Source organism: Ctenopharyngodon idella, chromosome 15, assembly GCF_019924925.1.
Source record: "Ctenopharyngodon idella isolate HZGC_01 chromosome 15, HZGC01, whole genome shotgun sequence".
Classification (NCBI taxonomy): Eukaryota; Metazoa; Chordata; class Actinopteri; order Cypriniformes; family Xenocyprididae; genus Ctenopharyngodon; species Ctenopharyngodon idella.
In genome coordinates, this window is record NC_067234.1 from 12,311,329 (window position 1) to 12,329,229 (window position 17,901).

At 37.8% G+C, this 17,901-nt stretch overlaps 1 protein-coding gene across 1 annotated transcript in view; it reads right to left on the reverse strand.

Annotated features, from left to right (window-relative positions):
- Positions 1-17,901, reverse strand: part of atm (ATM serine/threonine kinase) — a 67,535-nt gene that overhangs the window by 43,583 nt on the left and 6,051 nt on the right. Inside the window, exons 5-17 of the mRNA XM_051864045.1 lie at positions 16,551-16,716; positions 16,224-16,462; positions 14,895-15,064; positions 14,448-14,620; positions 12,480-12,854; positions 9,676-9,879; positions 9,334-9,435; positions 7,116-7,350; positions 5,560-5,691; positions 3,831-3,956; positions 2,943-3,035; positions 818-1,010; positions 516-709 (exon numbers count right to left, since the gene is read on the reverse strand). Coding sequence (XP_051720005.1) covers positions 516-709; positions 818-1,010; positions 2,943-3,035; positions 3,831-3,956; positions 5,560-5,691; positions 7,116-7,350; positions 9,334-9,435; positions 9,676-9,879; positions 12,480-12,854; positions 14,448-14,620; positions 14,895-15,064; positions 16,224-16,462; positions 16,551-16,716 — 2,402 coding nt within the window. The remainder of the gene's footprint in view (positions 1-515; positions 710-817; positions 1,011-2,942; positions 3,036-3,830; positions 3,957-5,559; positions 5,692-7,115; positions 7,351-9,333; positions 9,436-9,675; positions 9,880-12,479; positions 12,855-14,447; positions 14,621-14,894; positions 15,065-16,223; positions 16,463-16,550; positions 16,717-17,901) is intronic.

Here is a 17,901-nt window from a genome sequence, read left to right on the forward strand (position 1 = left end):
CCAGAAGACGTGTGTCACATTCTTTAACCGTCTACCTGGAAACAAATGTCATGATGCCAAACCCCCTCATGGAAGAAGAATGCTGTCATGTTTACAAGTGTGACAATGAGCGCTTAACCAGGATCAACTAAACGCTGGATTTTCAAAAGTATGTGAAGTTCGCGGCTCCATTGTTGCAGTAAACTTGCACAATGTTCTTGAATGAATAATTTATTAGATGTACGCCGGTCTGTTATTGTAGAGGCATCGACTTTATATTTTCACGCCCTTAAACGTGACGCGGAAAAAAAACAAACTGTGATTGGTTGTTACATGTCGGTCAAACGTCTTCTTGGGTGGTCTTTGGCCAATGAAAGCTGCGATAGAGTCCAGACCTTCTGCTGTCAGTCTGAAGGTCTGGCTACATGAGACTAGGCTACATTAGACTACTTTCCTAGATGACCTCATGAACAATATTTAATATAGTTCAATGTTTTAATTATATAAGAGTCAGTACATTAAGAAATCATAATCACCATGTGGAGGTGAAGCATCTGAGAGAAGTCTGTGAGGTCCAGTAGTTTGAGCAATTTGCGTTGTGTGTCCAGAGGTTTGAAGGAGAATCCACCGTTGAGCTCTGAAGATGCACAGAGCGACAGGAATCCAAGCACAGACAAGAAGGCCAAGTCTTGTCTAGATAAATGCTCCTCAGATAATGCACTCTTGGTCCCTGTGATCGAAAATGAAGAAAAAAAATCAATTATGTGAACTCAACAGCTGCGAAACATGAAATCACATCCCTGATTATATCTGTGAATTCTCCGGTTTCTCTGAGCACCTGTGCTGAACTTTGAATCGCCAGCTTCGTCATTAGATGGGCGAGGTCTGGAAGTGCTGTTTTGTGCCCCATCTCCATCTTCAAACAGATCAATCTCCTCCTGATTATCCGTTTGGTTTCTGCTCATATCCATATCTTCATCCACTGGGTCGTTCTCCATGACTGTGTTGTCCTTTTTACTCGAGTTGGTCAACTGCAAAAGTAAAAGGTGTACTTTAGAGGAGTGTCATTCTGGAACTAGTGTTGTCAAAAGTACTGACTTCGGTACCAAATCGGTACTGAAATTTTAAAAATGTGACGATACCAACATTTCCCCTAGCATTTTGAGCACTGTTGAGTGGATTCTTAAACACCTCTGATTGGCCATTGTGTTCACAAGCTCAACAGATATGTCTGTGATTGGCTACAATGATCAAAGCTTCAGATAAACAGATAAATAACAAGGCTTTAGGGGTGTGTGATATCACGATTTTAGATTGTGAAAGATTAAAATGTCTCCACAATCTGCCACTGAAGAGAGGTTGTAGTATCGTGCTACAGTGCAATCAGTTGCAGTTCTGGTGCCTCCGTCCCAACATACTGTACAACACCACGCATATTCATATCACATGTTTAGCAAAACAGCTGTAATTTTTGGGTGTACAGTATATACTGGCCTCATTCGCATGCTGTTCTGACATAAGCTTTTCTGAGTGTGGACACCACAAGCGCGCACACACTAAAAGCCTGTCACACAGCGCTTGAGTACTAAATTAAGTTCTCTTTCACGTATTATTGCGCTTAAACTGTCAAACACACAGAAGGTTTACATAAACACAGTCGTTTATATCTTAAGTGAATGTAAACAGTTCAGATGCGTGTCAGTATATTAGATCCATGCATTAGGTCACAGCAGTGACAGTAGCCTAATAATCCTGCTGCCGCTTGTCATTAATGTTAATCAAAGAACAAAATACAAAGAAAATGCTGCTCTTGACTGAATAACTTCAATAGGTTTAATAAGAATCAGTGTTATTTAAAGGGTTAGCCACCCAAAAATGAAAATTATCCCATAATCTACTTACCCTCAAGCCATCCTAGGTGTAAATAACTTTCTTCTTTCAATCAAACACAATCAGAGTTATATTTAAAATATTCTGGCTCTTCCAAGCTTTATAATGGGAATGAATAGTAACTGAAATTTTGAAGCCCAAAAAGTGCATCCATCCATCATAAAAGTAATCCATACGACTCCAGAGGTTTAATAAAGGCCTTCTGAAGTGAAGCGATGGGTTTTTGGAAGAAAAATATCCATATTTATAACTTTATATACTATAATCACTATCTTCCCGTAACGTCTGTCCACGTGTTCACAAGAGTTCGGTGTATGACGTAGGATGTAGGAATAGCGTAATCTTAGGTGAGAGTAGATGCCTCTCGCGATTCAAACAAATAGTGCTGGGCAACAAACTCAAGCTCGTCCCACATTTCTATTTAAAATTCTCCTTTTAAACTTCTAATTCGTGACCGGTGTTTTGTTTTGCTCTATCCTCTGCGCTCGTCAATACGTCAGGTCAAGGTTCACTCTTCCGATGGAATTGACTCACGTACGGAAGCCAGTGATTCTAGTTTATAAACTTTAACAATGAATATTTTTCTTACAAAAATGCATCGCTTCCTTCAGAAGGCCTTTATTAACCCCCTGGAGTCATATGGATTACTTTTATGATGGATGGATGTGCTTTTTTGGACTTTTTATACTTTTTTATATGTTTTGGATCTCATGCCCCTTTCACTACCATTATAAAGTTTGTAAGAGCCAGAATATTTTTTAATCTAACTTAAAAACCAACATGAAAAAGATTGTGGATTGTAATCCTGTCTGAAAAAAAATTGTGATATTTTTGCCATATCGCCCACTCCTAGAAGGTTGGTTTGGTCTTAATCTTAATACCTTCAATTAATTAGGTGAAATATATAATTTTCTGTTTTTTCAAAAACATTAAAACATTTTTTGGTGATCAAATGTACTTTCTTGTTGCTTATTCATAAACAAACATGTCTCCCGTAGCTTCCTGTAGACTCATGGATCATTCAGGAGACATGGTTGTCTGTAATAAAGTGTTGGGGTGGCCGTAAGTCTCACCAACTGCTTGGATATGTCACACAAGTCATTCAGCAACCTCCCAGGCAAAGTCTTCAGGAATAAAATGCGAGAGATGGTGGAAACTTTGTCATCCTAGAAAAAAAAAAACATTAAATCCGTGGAATAATTTTGAGGTTACTGGATTATTTTTAAAAATTAATCATTCAGACCAATCTATGAACCTGACTGACCAAAACATTGAAAAGAACTGACTTCATAAATCAGAAATCACCTTGGCTTACAAGGAAGTTTTACTCTACATAAGAGCCAATGGCACATTTTAGAGCAGAAAAATATGTATATTAGTCCTGTAGCACAAACAACAGAGCAAAGTTGCTACACTAGTAACGGTGAGGTGATGGGTTTTCCCAGGGATTGCATTGATTGAACTGATTAAATATGTACTTTGAATTCAACATAAGCCGCTTTAGATAAAAGCTTATGCCAAATCCATAAATGAAATGAAATGAAAAGTCCCTTCCATGACCTTTCAAGAGACAATCCACCCAAAAATGTAAACTTTGTCAGTTGTTTTGTTTTTTTCTTCCATACAACAGAAGTTAATGGGCTCCAATGTTGTTCAGTTTCCAACATTCTTCAAAGTGTTTTCTTTTGTTTTCCGCAAAAGAATGAAAGCCAACCAGGTTTGGATCAATATGAGGGTGAGTAAATGACGACAGAATTTACATTTTTGGGTGGACTATCCCTTTAAGAAACATTGGATTTTTGATTGAAACATAGATTTAACAGAAAATATAAAAATGTATGCATAATTTTATAACTTATTACTGCAGTATTTGTAAAATACAAAACTATAAATATTGAATAAGCAAATATTTTTTAGAAATAACAGTCATACCTTGTATGTGGTGATATACTATAGCTTACCTTTTCTCTTCTACTAATACTATCAGAGCACAACAGCATCACTGACTGAACTGATTTGATGGTCTCATTCTCAGCCAATCTGCTCTTTACCGTTGATATGTAATGACTAAATTCCTGAACCAATGCCTATAAAAGAAGGAAAAAGTAATTAAATACCAGGATCTAGAGTAACAAGTTATTCCTATGCATTTTAAATCAAATAATTAAGGCTCTGAAATTATTCGCACCTATAACGTGTAATCATAAATGCATTTTGAATTGAAGCTCCAAATTGTTGTGGAAACAACAGAAATACAGTATTTTAATTTTTTTATATTTGAAATGTTTGTTTAATGGCATCCTTTTACTAGTGCTATGAACAAAATTATTATTTTTTTAATTTCTGAGAATAAAATTAGTAATTATAGCAATTATATATTTTAATTTAAGTAAATTTAAAGGGGTTATGACGGATTTTTTTTGTATTTTAATTTGTTCCTTGAGGTTCACTTATAATGTTTTTTTGTTTTTTTTTTGCACAAAAAAACCCAAACAAACAAATATATGCAGAAAAACAATTATTTTTAACCCTCATTCTGACCCTCTGTCTAAAACAATCAGTTTTTAAGGAGCGGCTCCTTTAAGGCTTGTCAGTAAACGGCCACTGTTATGATTGGCTAACGTCAATGCATAGGGAACGGTATCAACAAACACTCGCTATTGCACATGTGTAAGTGTTTTGAAAACATTATCCATATAAAACTGTAATTTACATTATCAAATTGTTTACTTACGGTTTGCGATAGAAACAATAATTTCTTTGCGACCTCCATTACACTGTGCCTCGTTTACAAAATCTGCAGTCAAATCCTCCGAACAAACCTCCGACACGATCCGCAAAGCCAATAAAAAGAAATGAGCTGTTTAAACTGGCGAATTTTGGCGAATGTTTTTCTTCCATTTGTCCTGTTGTGGACAGACTCAAGTGTGTGGAGTATGTCAGAAACACACATCTGTATACTGTATCAGTGTAGACAGCATCACTGATTATAATGGCTTCAGAAACTGAACGCATATCTGTATACTGTATCAGTGTAGACAGCATCACTGATTATAATGGCTTCAGAAACTGAACGCACATCTGTATACTGTATCAGTGTAGACAGCATCACTGATTATAATGGCTTCAGAAACTGAACGCATATCTGTATACTGTATCAGTGTAGACAGCATCACTGATTATAATGGCTTCAGAAACTGAACGCACATCTGTATACTGTATCAGTGTAGACAGCATCACTGATTATAATGGCTTCAGAAACTGAACACATCTGTATACTGTATCAGTGTAGACAGCATCACTGATTATAATGACTTCTGTTTGCTTTTGACGCGACGCTCACATCCAGTGTCAGCTATTATGCAACTGAACGCCAGTGGGCGGGGCCTATGGTGCGATGATGCATAACTATTCGTCAATGTCTTGCTCTTGAGGCAGTGATATGCAAATGTATTTGCCTGTGTGACGTCACAGATCCCGCAATATCAAAAGGAGCCATTTTTGGAGCTTGATTACTTAAGTGCTTTGTTTATAACAAGGAGGACATTTTAAGCTATGAGACTTGCAGGATGTTTTAATGGTACAAAGACCTCTTATATGTCAAAAGATCAAGGCAAATTTGATTTCTCATGTCACGACCCCTTTAAAACAATATTAAAATAAATGAATATCATGGACGGAAAATCCCACCTTGGCTTTTAGGAAGAGGGGAGAGTGACAGGCCTGTTCTTCCGTGAGGAGTCCAATACACACGTAAGCAGCCAGAACTCCAGTGAGCAGCGAAACACAGCGCAGCACACACTCGTGAGGAGTGTTTGAACTCTGTGGAGTGAGTGAAGGCAAAATTTTGCATGAGAAACATGAAGACACTACAGATCAGATCTCACTGCATTAAACAGTTCATATTTTAAACAGTGTGAATTTTTATTGATTGGTTTCAGCCATTGTGAAGCAAAATCGGGCAGAGCAAACCATAAGTCGTAGAGACTTGAAACTTTAAGGGCTGGTAGTACTCACACCACCTACAACGTCGCCGATTGGCCTGACCTGGGCGCTACAGTGGTGAAAAGTACGAAATCACTTATATCTCCTAAACCATTAGGCGTAGACTCAAGTGTCTTATATTGTTGGAATCCTTGGCTCAAGACAGACAAAATTCATTTCGGATTTTGATTGGTGAACTGAATTTTTTGAAAAACCTACTTTTGCGAACTAGTCCTAAGTTTTTGGCCCAATCAGAACCAAACCAGTGCAGGAAGATTCTCTGGAGCCTGATTGTCAATAATTATCAAAAAGGGTTGAAATTTCAATTCACGGTCTCTAAGGGCCTCAAAAACATTCAAAGTGGGTGTAGCCACTTTTACTAAAATGACTATAACTCGTGAACGGAATGATATATCTTCACCAAACTCAGCACACCTATGTAAGAGCTCATTCTGTGGTCATGTGAAAAAGGACGCGGTGACTGGCCACTTGGTGGTGCTACAACAGGAAAAAAATATGAAAATGGCTATAATTGCTTCACCGTTAGTCCGAATGTCTTGAAAATTGGCATGCAGTGTCTTTGTCCGAGGTGCCATGACTGTCTATGAGGACGTTGACGGATCTCAAAAATGTCCGTTCGGCCAATGAAGTTTAAGCACCTATTAGACAAGGTTAACGGAGGCCAATCGGAACGAAACTCAGTGGGCCTGTTTGACTAAAGGCCCTAGAGGCCTGTGAGAAATACAAAAGAAATCGGCCACCGGGAGGCACCTTCGCTTTTTTCACGTGCGTAAAGGATTGTATATCGCGTGATTTTTCGCACGCATCCATGACATTTGTACCACGTGGTAGAACTCCTCATTAATTCTGCCTCTAGGACCACCTCTGTTCATCGAATTGTTCGTGAAATATTGGAGATTAGTTCAAAAACCAACTTTGACAAACTAGTCCTACGTTTTTTTTTTTTTGGCTCAACCTCGATAACTGCTAAAAAGCTTTATAAACCATATATATTTCCTATGGTAAATTGCCTGTATTGCTGTAAATGGTCTTTTCCATCTATGATCGAGATGGTTACATGCTTGCTAATTAAAATATATGACCTTTTTACGCATGTGCTTAAAGTCCTTAAAGTGCTTGAATCCCGATAATCGCTGCTCGCAGCTATATTTTTACCTTTTTTTCAATGTTGTTATCAACATGCTACCAAAGTACCAGTGCTTTTGATATTCATATTCTATGATACAGCCTACTATACTTACATCAGGAGAGTAGCAGTTAAAGAGCTGCTCAGCGACAGACAGGAGACTGTGCTCTAGTTTGCTTCTGAGAGCTTGAATAACAGTGAACTGTGGTTTCTCTGAGTAAACACTATCTCTATCAACTGTAACTTCAGTACTGGGGTGCGTGTCATCAAAACTGAACTGCAGGAAGAGACTCTCAACTTCCCGCAAAGTGTCTTTGCCCTCAGTGATGGAAGAACTCTGAGAAGAGAAACTGTATAGGACACAAAGACATAATATCAGACATAACCATTAATATTATTAGACATTAGAAACAATTCTCAACACCTTTTAAAGTCACCATGAAATCAATATTGACAATTCTTTTTTTTTTATGGAATATTGCAGTATTTATTATAAATGATTTATTTGTGCATCTTTTCTCTTCTCTGATGACCTGTTTACTGGCATGAGGGTGGGGCCTCTGAGGTCACTCACATGAGATCCACCAATAGCAAACCACAACCATACAATTAATTCCTCATGGACAAAAATCAAGCGGCGCACAACATTTGTTCTGGTTCAAGAAGCCGTTTCTCTTAGATATATGTCCTGATAGGGAAAAAAGACAGACTTCATCCCTACTTTGAGTGGCTAAATTCTCACATTAGAATAAGAACGAATAAGAAATAACATTCACAATGAAACAGTTGATTACTAAATTTACATTTATGTATTTGGAAAAAGTTATTTGGACACTGTTATCCGGTGTTATCCATACTGTTATCCAAAGCGAATTACAGCACATTTTCTATAAATAGGTCAATGACACGATACTTCTTTTTTTTTTTTTTTTTTTTCCTATTAATTTATTAAAAAATATATTAAAAATCCAATGTATTTATTCACTGACGTGAATACACATCTTCCATGATAAGTACGTTTTTTATTTCTGAATTAAAATTCATTTTGATATATTTTGGGTTTGTTCAGGTTGTAAAATATAATGTGCCGTGACTCCTCAAAACATTTAATGATATTTATGAATTAATAATTCATGATTTGTGAAAAAAAAAAAAAAACTAAGTAAATAAGTATGTACTATAAGTATATTTATAAGTTTTTATATATATTTTAAATGTTTAAGAAAATAATATTTTAGATGCTTAATTAAGATAGCTATGTTTCCACCCACCTATTTTTATGTGCATTTTAGGATATCACATTAAAAATGTAAAAAAAACAAACAAACAAACAAAAAAAAAAACGGATACATTTTTTGTCAAAGACATGCCCATAAACTACGATGGAAACACATTTACCGGATAAATCCCTCGATGCACAACAAAAAAAACTCACGTGACTTTGCCTCAACAGAGGATGTGATTGGATAACTGGACTAACCAGCGGACCAATTGCATTGCAGCATCTCTAATGTTGGTTTGGTCGTTCTGAAATGCCTGAGCCAATCATCAGAATAATTTGGTTTAATTTCCCAAAGACCAGTATCCAAACACAAGATAACATGACAGCATTTATGTGTTTGGTCTGCCACTCTGAGGTGCAACTCATTTATGATGGAGGAAAAAATCCACAGGTTTTTTTTTTGTGCCCCAATTTCCCAGGCAGGAAGTGACAATTTAGTTCTCTTGAACACATGGGAAGAAAACGCTGATTTATTCTCAAATGTTTTATGCAACATTCCAATTTTGTGCATAAGTTAAATGCGCAAATGGATGGAAACGGCTAATGAAGGAAACAGCAGTGTGTTCTTGTTATACACCAAAAAAAGGTAACACTTTACAACAAGGTTTCATTAGTTAACATTAGTTACCTACTTTAGTTAACATGAATTAAGAATGAACAATACTTCTACAGTATTTATTAATCTAATTTTAATTTCAACATTTACTAACACATTATTAAAAATCAATTGCTGTTTTTGTTAACATTAGTTAATGCACTGTGAACTAACATGAACAATGACTGTATTTGTATTAACTAACATTAACAAAGATTAATAAACACTGTAACTAATGTATTGCTCATGTTCGTGTCAGTTCATACATTAACTAAAGTTAATAAATGAGACCTCATTGTAAAGTGTTACCAAAAAAAAAAATAAAAAATAATAATGGCAAATGTAGTTGGTCATCAAGAGTACTCCATGCATACAAAAAAAAATCAAAGCACAGTAGACTACTACAACAATAGTATGAGTAGTATGTTATAGCCACTTTTGTTTTCCCACACTCACCTCTCTGGCTTCAGGCTGCCCATCAGAAACGTTAATCCTGCCCTGCTGTCCTTCAGTGTCAAAGACACCAGAATTCTAGGAATGAGGTTCAATGGAAAATCGCTACAAAGACAAAAAGTATTATTCACAATGCTACCAATATTTACATTGGTTGCAACTTTAGTTGAACTTCAAAGGTGAAATGTGACCTTTCTGCACCACTAGTGCCTTCCAACTAGAATTAGAGAAATTTAATAAAACTACTAATCACTAAACTATATTTTTGAAGAAAACCAGAGTGGTGCTTTCCCATGCAAATCTCGCCACTATGCTATGCTAACTGCTGATCCAGAGATGCCAGACCTGGTGATAATGAGGTGAGGTTTGCAGTTCTCCTCCATCTCCTCATTGTGTTCGTTCATGACCAGCCAGCTGATGATGGAGTCTCTCAGAGTGGGCGGCTCTCCACCCGTCTCCATCAGCACTCCACTGATGACGTCTTGACTGTGAACACTTTTAGGGACAGAGCACTTCAACAAGGCCTGGGTCAAGCTGAGGGCACCAACGCTAAGGAGAAACAATAAGAAGTGAACATTACTGAGAGTTTAAAACATTAAATAAATGTTCCAAGTTAAAAACAAATAGAATTTAAAGGGGACTTATAATGCCCCTTTCACAAGATGTAATACAAGTCTCTGGTGTCCCCAGAATGTGTCTGTGAAGTTTCAGCACAAAATACCCCACAGATCATTTATTATAGCTTGTCAAATTTGCCCCTATTTGTGTGTGAGCAAAAACATACTGTTTTTCTGTGTGTCCCTTTAAATGTAAATGAGCTGCTGCTCCCGGCCCCCTTTCCAGAAGAGGGCGGAGCTTAAACAGCTCACGCTTCAGTTGCTCAGCAACAACAAAGCTGGAGAATCTCACACAGCCAAAATGAGGATTGTCAGTAACGGTGTTCAGCCTTACATTGTTCAAAGCGGAGTCGGACACTGATGGAGAGACTCAGGAAGAAGTTACAACTTTTAGAATGACACTGGACGTTTCTGAATGGTTAGTGGATAAATTTATGTAGTTGCTGTGGAGTTGATTCAACTCATCAACTAGCATGTGCCGTCGTTTTAATCTTTTGTGAAAATCCAATTTCTGCACATTTAAACTTTTTGCCAGTGTTAATTGTCAAAATTGTTAAAATGATTTGTGGTCATTTTGAAAACATTGAAAATCATACATATATAAACCTATTCCTATGGAATATAATTTATAATCAAAAACCTGGTAATTTTATTTATTTATTTGTTGTAAAGAAAACTCAATGTAAAGAATGCATATATTTAGAAACATAAAAATTACTCTGCCAAAAAAGTCACAGTAATATACAGTGGGTACGGAAAGTATTCAGACCCCCTTAAATTTTTCACTCTTTGTTATATTGCAGCCATTTGCTAAAATCATTTAAGTTCATTTTTTTCCTCATTAATGTACACACAGCACCCCATATTGACAGAAAAACACAGAATTGTTGACATTTTTGCAGATTTATTAAAAAAGAAAAACTGAAATATCACATGGTCCTAAGTATTCAGACCCTTTGCTGTGACACTCATATATTTAACTCAGGTGCTGTCCATTTCTTCTGACCATCCTTGAGATGGTTCTACACCTTCATTTGAGTCCAGCTGTGTTTGATTATACTGATTGGACTTGATTAGGAAAGCCACACACCTGTCTATATAAGACCTTACAGCTCACAGTGCATGTCAGAGCAAATGAGAATCATGAGGTCAAAGGAACTGCCTGAAGAGCTCAGAGACAGAATTGTGGCAAGGCACAGATCTGGCCAAGGTTACAAAAATATTTCTGCTGCACTTAAGGTTCTAAGAGCACAGTGGCCTCCATAATCCTTAAATGGAAGACGTTTGGGACGACCAGAACCCTTCCTAGAGCTGGCCGTCTGGCCAAACTGAGCTATCGGGGGAGAAGAGCCTTGGTGAGAGAGGTAAAGAAGAACCCAAAGATCACTGTGGCTGAGCTCCAGAGATGCAGTCAGGAGATGGGAGAAAGTTGTAGAAAGTCAACCATCACTGCAGCCCTCCACCAGTCGGGGCTTTATGGCAGAGTGGCCCGACGGAAGCCTCTCCTCAGTGCAAGACACATGAAAGCCCGCATGGAAGGACTCCAAGATGGTGAGAAATAAGATTCTCTGGTCTGATGAGACCAAGATAGAACTTTTTGGCCTTAATTCTAAGCGGTTTGTGTGGAGAAAACCAGGCACTGCTCATCACCTGTCCAATACAGTCCCAACAGTGAAGCATGGTGGTGGCAGCATCATGCTGTGGGGGTGTTTTTCAGCTGCAGGGACAGGACGACTGGTTGCAATCGAGGGAAAGATGAATGCGGCCAAGTACAGGGATATCCTGGATGAAAACCTTCTCCAGAGTGCTCAGGACCTCAGACTGGGCCGAAGGTTTACCTTCCAACAAGACAATGACCCTAAGCACACAGCTAAAATATCGAAGGAGTGGCTTCACAACAACTCCGTGACTGTTCTTGAATGCCCCAGCCAGAGCCCTGACTTAAACCCAATTGAGCATCTCTGGAGAGACCTAAAAATGACTGTCCACCAATGCTTACCATTCAACCTGACAGAACTGGAGAGGATCTGCAAGGAGGAATGGCAGAGGATCCCCAAATCCAGGTGTGAAAAACTTGTTGCATCTTTCCCAAAAAGACTTATGGCTGTATTAGATCAAAAGGGTGCTTCTACTTAATACTGAGCAAAGGATCTGAATACTTAGGACCATGTGATATTTCAGTTTTTCTTTTTTAATAAATCTGCAAAAATGTCAACAATTCTGTGTTTTTCTGTCAATATGGGGTGCTGTGTGTACATTAATGAGGAAAAAAAATGAACTTAAATGATTTTAGCAAATGGCTGCAATATAACAAAGAGTGAAAAATTTAAGGGGGTCTGAATACTTTCTGTACCCACTGTATATCCTTCAGTATATTACTGTAAATGATTTCTTTTTTTCATAACCTGAGAGATGAGTGCAAATTATTTTCTGCATAAAAGATTAACTTTGAAAATTCCTTGAATAAGGAACTCCAACATTTTTACACTCAAACTAAGCTTGTTATGCTGAACATTGTGCAAAGAAACTCACAGAGAGGGCTTGCAAACAGCAGCAGAGAAGACCTTCCAGAACTCTCTATCCACAGGCACCAGAGATTCTTGCACTATTGTGCGCAGCAGTTCCAAACACAAACTGCCAGTCTGGGCTGAGCTGACTCCACGCAGAGCCAGAGCCCAAACTCTGGCCCACAGACGGCCCAGCTCAGCTGCGTGAGCCGAGGAGTTCGCTGAGCTCTTGGCATGGCAGAGCGCCACCTCCCTCAGGCAGCGCAGGACATACGGCCCCCTCTCACCCCGACGCTGCTGTTCACCCTGAAGCTGGCACAGCAGCCCCAGCAGAGGCACAAGATCATCAGCCGGCAGGATGGAGGGGTATTTGGATATCAGAGCAGCTGTGACCTGTAACCTGTTGATGGACATAAAGTGATTAAATGATTGCTGTGTTCGCAGCGCTGAATGTTTGCTGTGATCATACTTGTCAGAGGTTTAATAAACAGAGCTGAATCATAGTCATTTAGGAAAAAAAATTGTGTGGGTGTTTGAATCCAGATCGCGATCTCTTAAAGGGTTAGTTCACCCAAAAATGAAAATAATGTCATTTATTACTCACCCTCATGGCGTTCCACACCCGTAAGACCTTCGTTAATCTTCGGAACGCAAATTAAGATATTTTTGTTGAAATCCGATGGCTCAGTGAGGCCTCCATAGCCAGCAATGACATTTCCTCTCTCAAGATCCATTAATGTACTAAAAACATATTTAAATCAGTTAATTACAGTGGTTCAATATTAATATTATAAAGCGATGAGAATATTTTTGGTGCGCCAAAAAACCATAATAACGACTTATATAGTGATGGCCGATTTCAAATTAATGCTTCAGGAAGCTTCGGAGCATTATTTATAAGCATATCGAATCATGATTCGGATCGCGTGTCAAACCGCCAAACTGTTGAAATCACGTGACTCTGGCGCTCCGAACCGCTGATTCGACATGCTGATTCATAATGCTCCGAAGCTTCATGAAGCAGTGTTTTGAAATCAGCCATCACTATATAAGTTGTTATTTTGTTTTTTGGCGCACCAAAAATATTCTCGTCACTTTATAATATTAATATTGAACCACTGTACTCACATGAACTGATTTAAATATGTTTTTAGTACATTAATGGATCTTGAGGGAGGAAATGTCATTGCTGGCTATGGAGGCCTCACTGAGCCATTGGATTTCAACAAAAATATCTTAATTTGTGTTCCGAAGATTAACGAAGGTCTTACGGGTGTGGAACGGCATGAGGGTGAGTAATAAATTACATTATTTTCATTTTTGGGTGAACTAACCCTTTAACAATTAATCGTGCAGCTCTAGTACCAACTACTGAAATTTTGGTGCCGTGACAACCCTATAAGATATAGTACTTCAACATTTTCCATTAAAGGGTACAAATAAAAGCTTGAAACTTTGAGAAAACATATATAAAAATTATTATTAATAAATCAACTGTTTTTCTATTTTCTATTAATTTTATATGAAGTATGGAATTTAAAATCGGGACATCTGAATAAGCCTTAAAATGCTGATGCAGCAAAACTAATTTAATAAAATGTATTGAAACAAATAAAAATTATATAAATAAATAATTAAAAAAAAAAAAAAAAAAAAAAAAAACAAGGTTACAAGTTGGTTTTACTTGAGTTGGGATGGGCTTTAATAAAACTTGGCCTTCTGAGCAGTAGAAAGGCATTTAAAAATAAAAGAGAGAGAGAGAAAGGTCCCATAATGCAGTGGGCTTGATCCGACTGTCTGTGAACAGGGATATAAAACTGCAGAAGCTCGATCTGTAGTTTTCACAAAAAAAAACAAAAAAACAAAAAAAACGCTAGAGCTCTCAAATTGTAATACTGCCAAAATGACCTCCCTTCAATCAATCCTGAAAGCATTTAAGATTTTTTTTTAAATTAAGGATTATTTGTGCTTTAACTTTCAATTAAATCTGTACCAGGGTATAATGTCGAAGTCGCTGTGTTGGGGCTGAAGTTTGGATCGTATCACCTCCCAATTTGTCAGCGGTTGCTCGATGCGCCTGCGTTTGCAGCTCTGCGGACTGTCCCGCTGAGTATCCCGACAGACTGATGATGTCACTTCCTGAACGCGAGTGCTTCGACTGAACAACTAGAGAAACACGGCACATTCATGAACACTGTACGCAATTAGAAATCAACAAATCAGGATTTGATGGAAACAAGTCATGCACAAGACCACATTGACCATGTGCTTTGTTACCATGAAAAAGCACTGGTGCGTACCACAGTACAGTGATGATGGACCTCGAACACATTCATATACCATGGTATTTATATATAGCACTTCAAGGTACCTAATTTAATATTAACAAGGGGAATAATGATAACTGAGCAGCAACAGCATTAAAACATCCAAGAATCACCTGGTGGCAGACGTCAGCTGTCAGTTCAATGAGATTTTCCTTCACAGCAATATGACGAGAGCCAGTGGCATATTTCCCTCTGCTGCCGATCTGACTGATCTCACTGACGAGGGCATCATAGAGGTCGCGGAGCTGACCCTGCCATCTGACCCAGTCTTCCGCATGGGCACCTGTGCCAGCAAAGTGTCATTTTAAAGACTTCTCAAATGTATACTACTGTTCAAAAGTTTGGGGTTGATACTTATTTTAATGTTTTTGAAATAAGTTTCTTATGCTTGCCAAAGCTGCATTAATTTGATAAAAATGCAACAAAACAGTAATATTGCGAAATACTATTACTTAAAAGAACTTTTTTTCAATTTTAATATAACGTAATTTATTCATATGATGGCAAAGCTGAATTACTCCAGTCTTCAGTGTCACATGATCCTTCAAAAATCATTCTAACGTGCTGATTTGGTTCTCAAGAAACATATTTTTACATTATTATCAATGTTAAAAACAGCTGTGCTGCTTAATATTTTTGCTGGAAAGCGTGATACATTTTGTCAGGAGTTTTTTTATGAATATTTATTCAGCATTTATTTGAATTTTTTTTTTTTTTGTACAAATTGACAAATGGATCTGGAACGTTTGCTTTGGTGACCAGTGTAGACACGACACATGAGATTAAAAATAAAATAAACTTGCATTGCCTCCGAGGACAAAATGCGTGGCACTGCCGTATCTTTTAATAAAAGATATTTTAAAAAAACGGCAGCAAGTTGAGAATAATTCACAAAGCAGTCCGTTGTGAAATGTGAAGAACAAATTAAAACTTTATCTTTCAGTCGCTCTGGCACGGCATTAAAAATAAACTTTAGCCATGCGTTTGGAAGGCTATGTAAAGTTTCTTTTCATCCACTCACAGAACAATGTTTGAGTTTGACGGTCTTACTCGACATCATTCAGTATCGCTCCTGTGATTGATGGACAGACATGAGTTGTTCAGAACACACCTACTTGATTACATACGACGATAAAGCATGTTAGGGGGCGTGTCGATATCCAAGAGTTTCAGATGGGTAGAAAAGAATAATTCATATTTTAAACTGGGGAATAAGTTTTGAGTTCTGAAACTTGCAGTATGTTCTTATTGTAGAGTAACCTCTTATGTGTAAATATCAAGAACATTTTGATTCCTCCTTTTCATGACCCTTTTAATATAGTTCACCCAAAAATGAAAATTCTGTCATCATTTTTTCACTTTTGAGCTTCTGCAAGAACCAATGAGTTTCATTTGTGTGTAGCTAAAATGTAGTGTATTTTAAATGACTGTTGTATCATTACCTGTCTCTAAAGTCTTTGCCCCTTTTGGGTGATGAACACAAAGCTGGAGGTGGAAAAACTTCACGAGCTCCTCTTTTAGTATGGAGCTGGGTCTCTTCTGAGTATAAACACACAGCATAGCGGACAGAACCTCCTCCCCCAGAGCACACACCCTCTTCCTGCAGGACAGAAGCACTGAGCGCAGAAACACGTTCACAGCAGATACCAGGTTCTCCAGAACCATCGGCTGTCTTTCCTCCCTGAGGAAGAACATCACAACACAAGTTAAGCATATACTTTTTTTGTTTTAATTAGAAAAAAAGACATGTGATAAGCATTAAACGATACCTGGTGTTGCTCAGAGACTTCAGGAAGAATTTAAAGAGACTGTGGGATAACCCCTCCGTTTGGACACAACAGCCCCAAACAACTGTGTAGATGATGCGACTCACTTGGACTCTGTTGATTGACTTGGATCCCCTATTGAACAGCCCACAGTACAGATCCAACAGACCTGCACAACAAACAAAACAATAGGAATGCTGATTAACATGATTAACAAAATAAAAAGTATGGATAATGCTCGAATGTGACAATGACGACCTATCATGAAAAATAACATTTCATTTTACTGGCTAAATGACTAACTTTCATTTCATAGAACATTATGTTAACTGAGAAGTTTTTGTTCAGTGTCCTAAAGAAACAAGCTTGTCACGCTAAACTGCTCAATTCAGTGTTAAAGGGGAGGTTGATTATGATTTCACTTTTTTAACTTTAGTTAGTGTGTAATGTTGTTGTTTGAACATAAACAACATCTGCAAAGTTGCGACGCTCAAAGTTCAATGCAAAGGGAGATATTTTCTTTTATAGAAATCGCCGTTTAAGGACTACAACAAACAACTGTTAGGGACTACAACGAGCTTCTTCCTGGGTTGTTGACATCACAAACCCTAAAATTTACATAAACCCCACCCCCGAGAACACACAACAAAAGGGGTGAGGCCATGTTGGGCTGCTTTAGAGAAGAGGAAGAGTTGTCTTCACAAACGAGAGTCAATTTAACGCTGGATTTGCACAAAAGATTAACATGACGGCACATGCTAGTTGATGAGTTGAATCAACTCCACAGCAACTACATAAATTTATCCACTAACCATTCAGAAACATCCAGTTTCATTCTAAAAGTTGTAACTTCTTCCTGAGTCTCTCCATCAGTGTCCGACTCCGGTTTTAACAATGTAAGGCTGAACACTGTTACTGACAATCGTCATTTTAGCTGCGTGAGATTCTCCAGCTTTGTTGTTGCTAAGCAACTGAAGCGTGAGCTGTTAAAGCTCCGCCCTCTTCTGGAAAGGGGGCCGGGAGCAGCAGCTCATTTGCATTTAAACTGACACAGAAAAACGGCGTGTTTTTGCTCACACCCAGATAGGGGCAAATTTGACAAGCTATAATAAATTATCTGTGGGGTATTTTGAGCTTAAACTTCACAGACACATTCTGGGGACACCAGAGACTTATATTACATCTTGTGAAAGGGGCATTATAGGTCCCCTTTAAGAAATTAATGTAATGCTATCCTTGATAAAGTCAAATAATTGTTTATTCATTTTTTTAAGGTCTGTGAATAAATTTCATATTTGAAAAAAACTAGATTGTGTTGAAGCCATTGTTACTTGGTGCTGAAGAAATGTAAAAT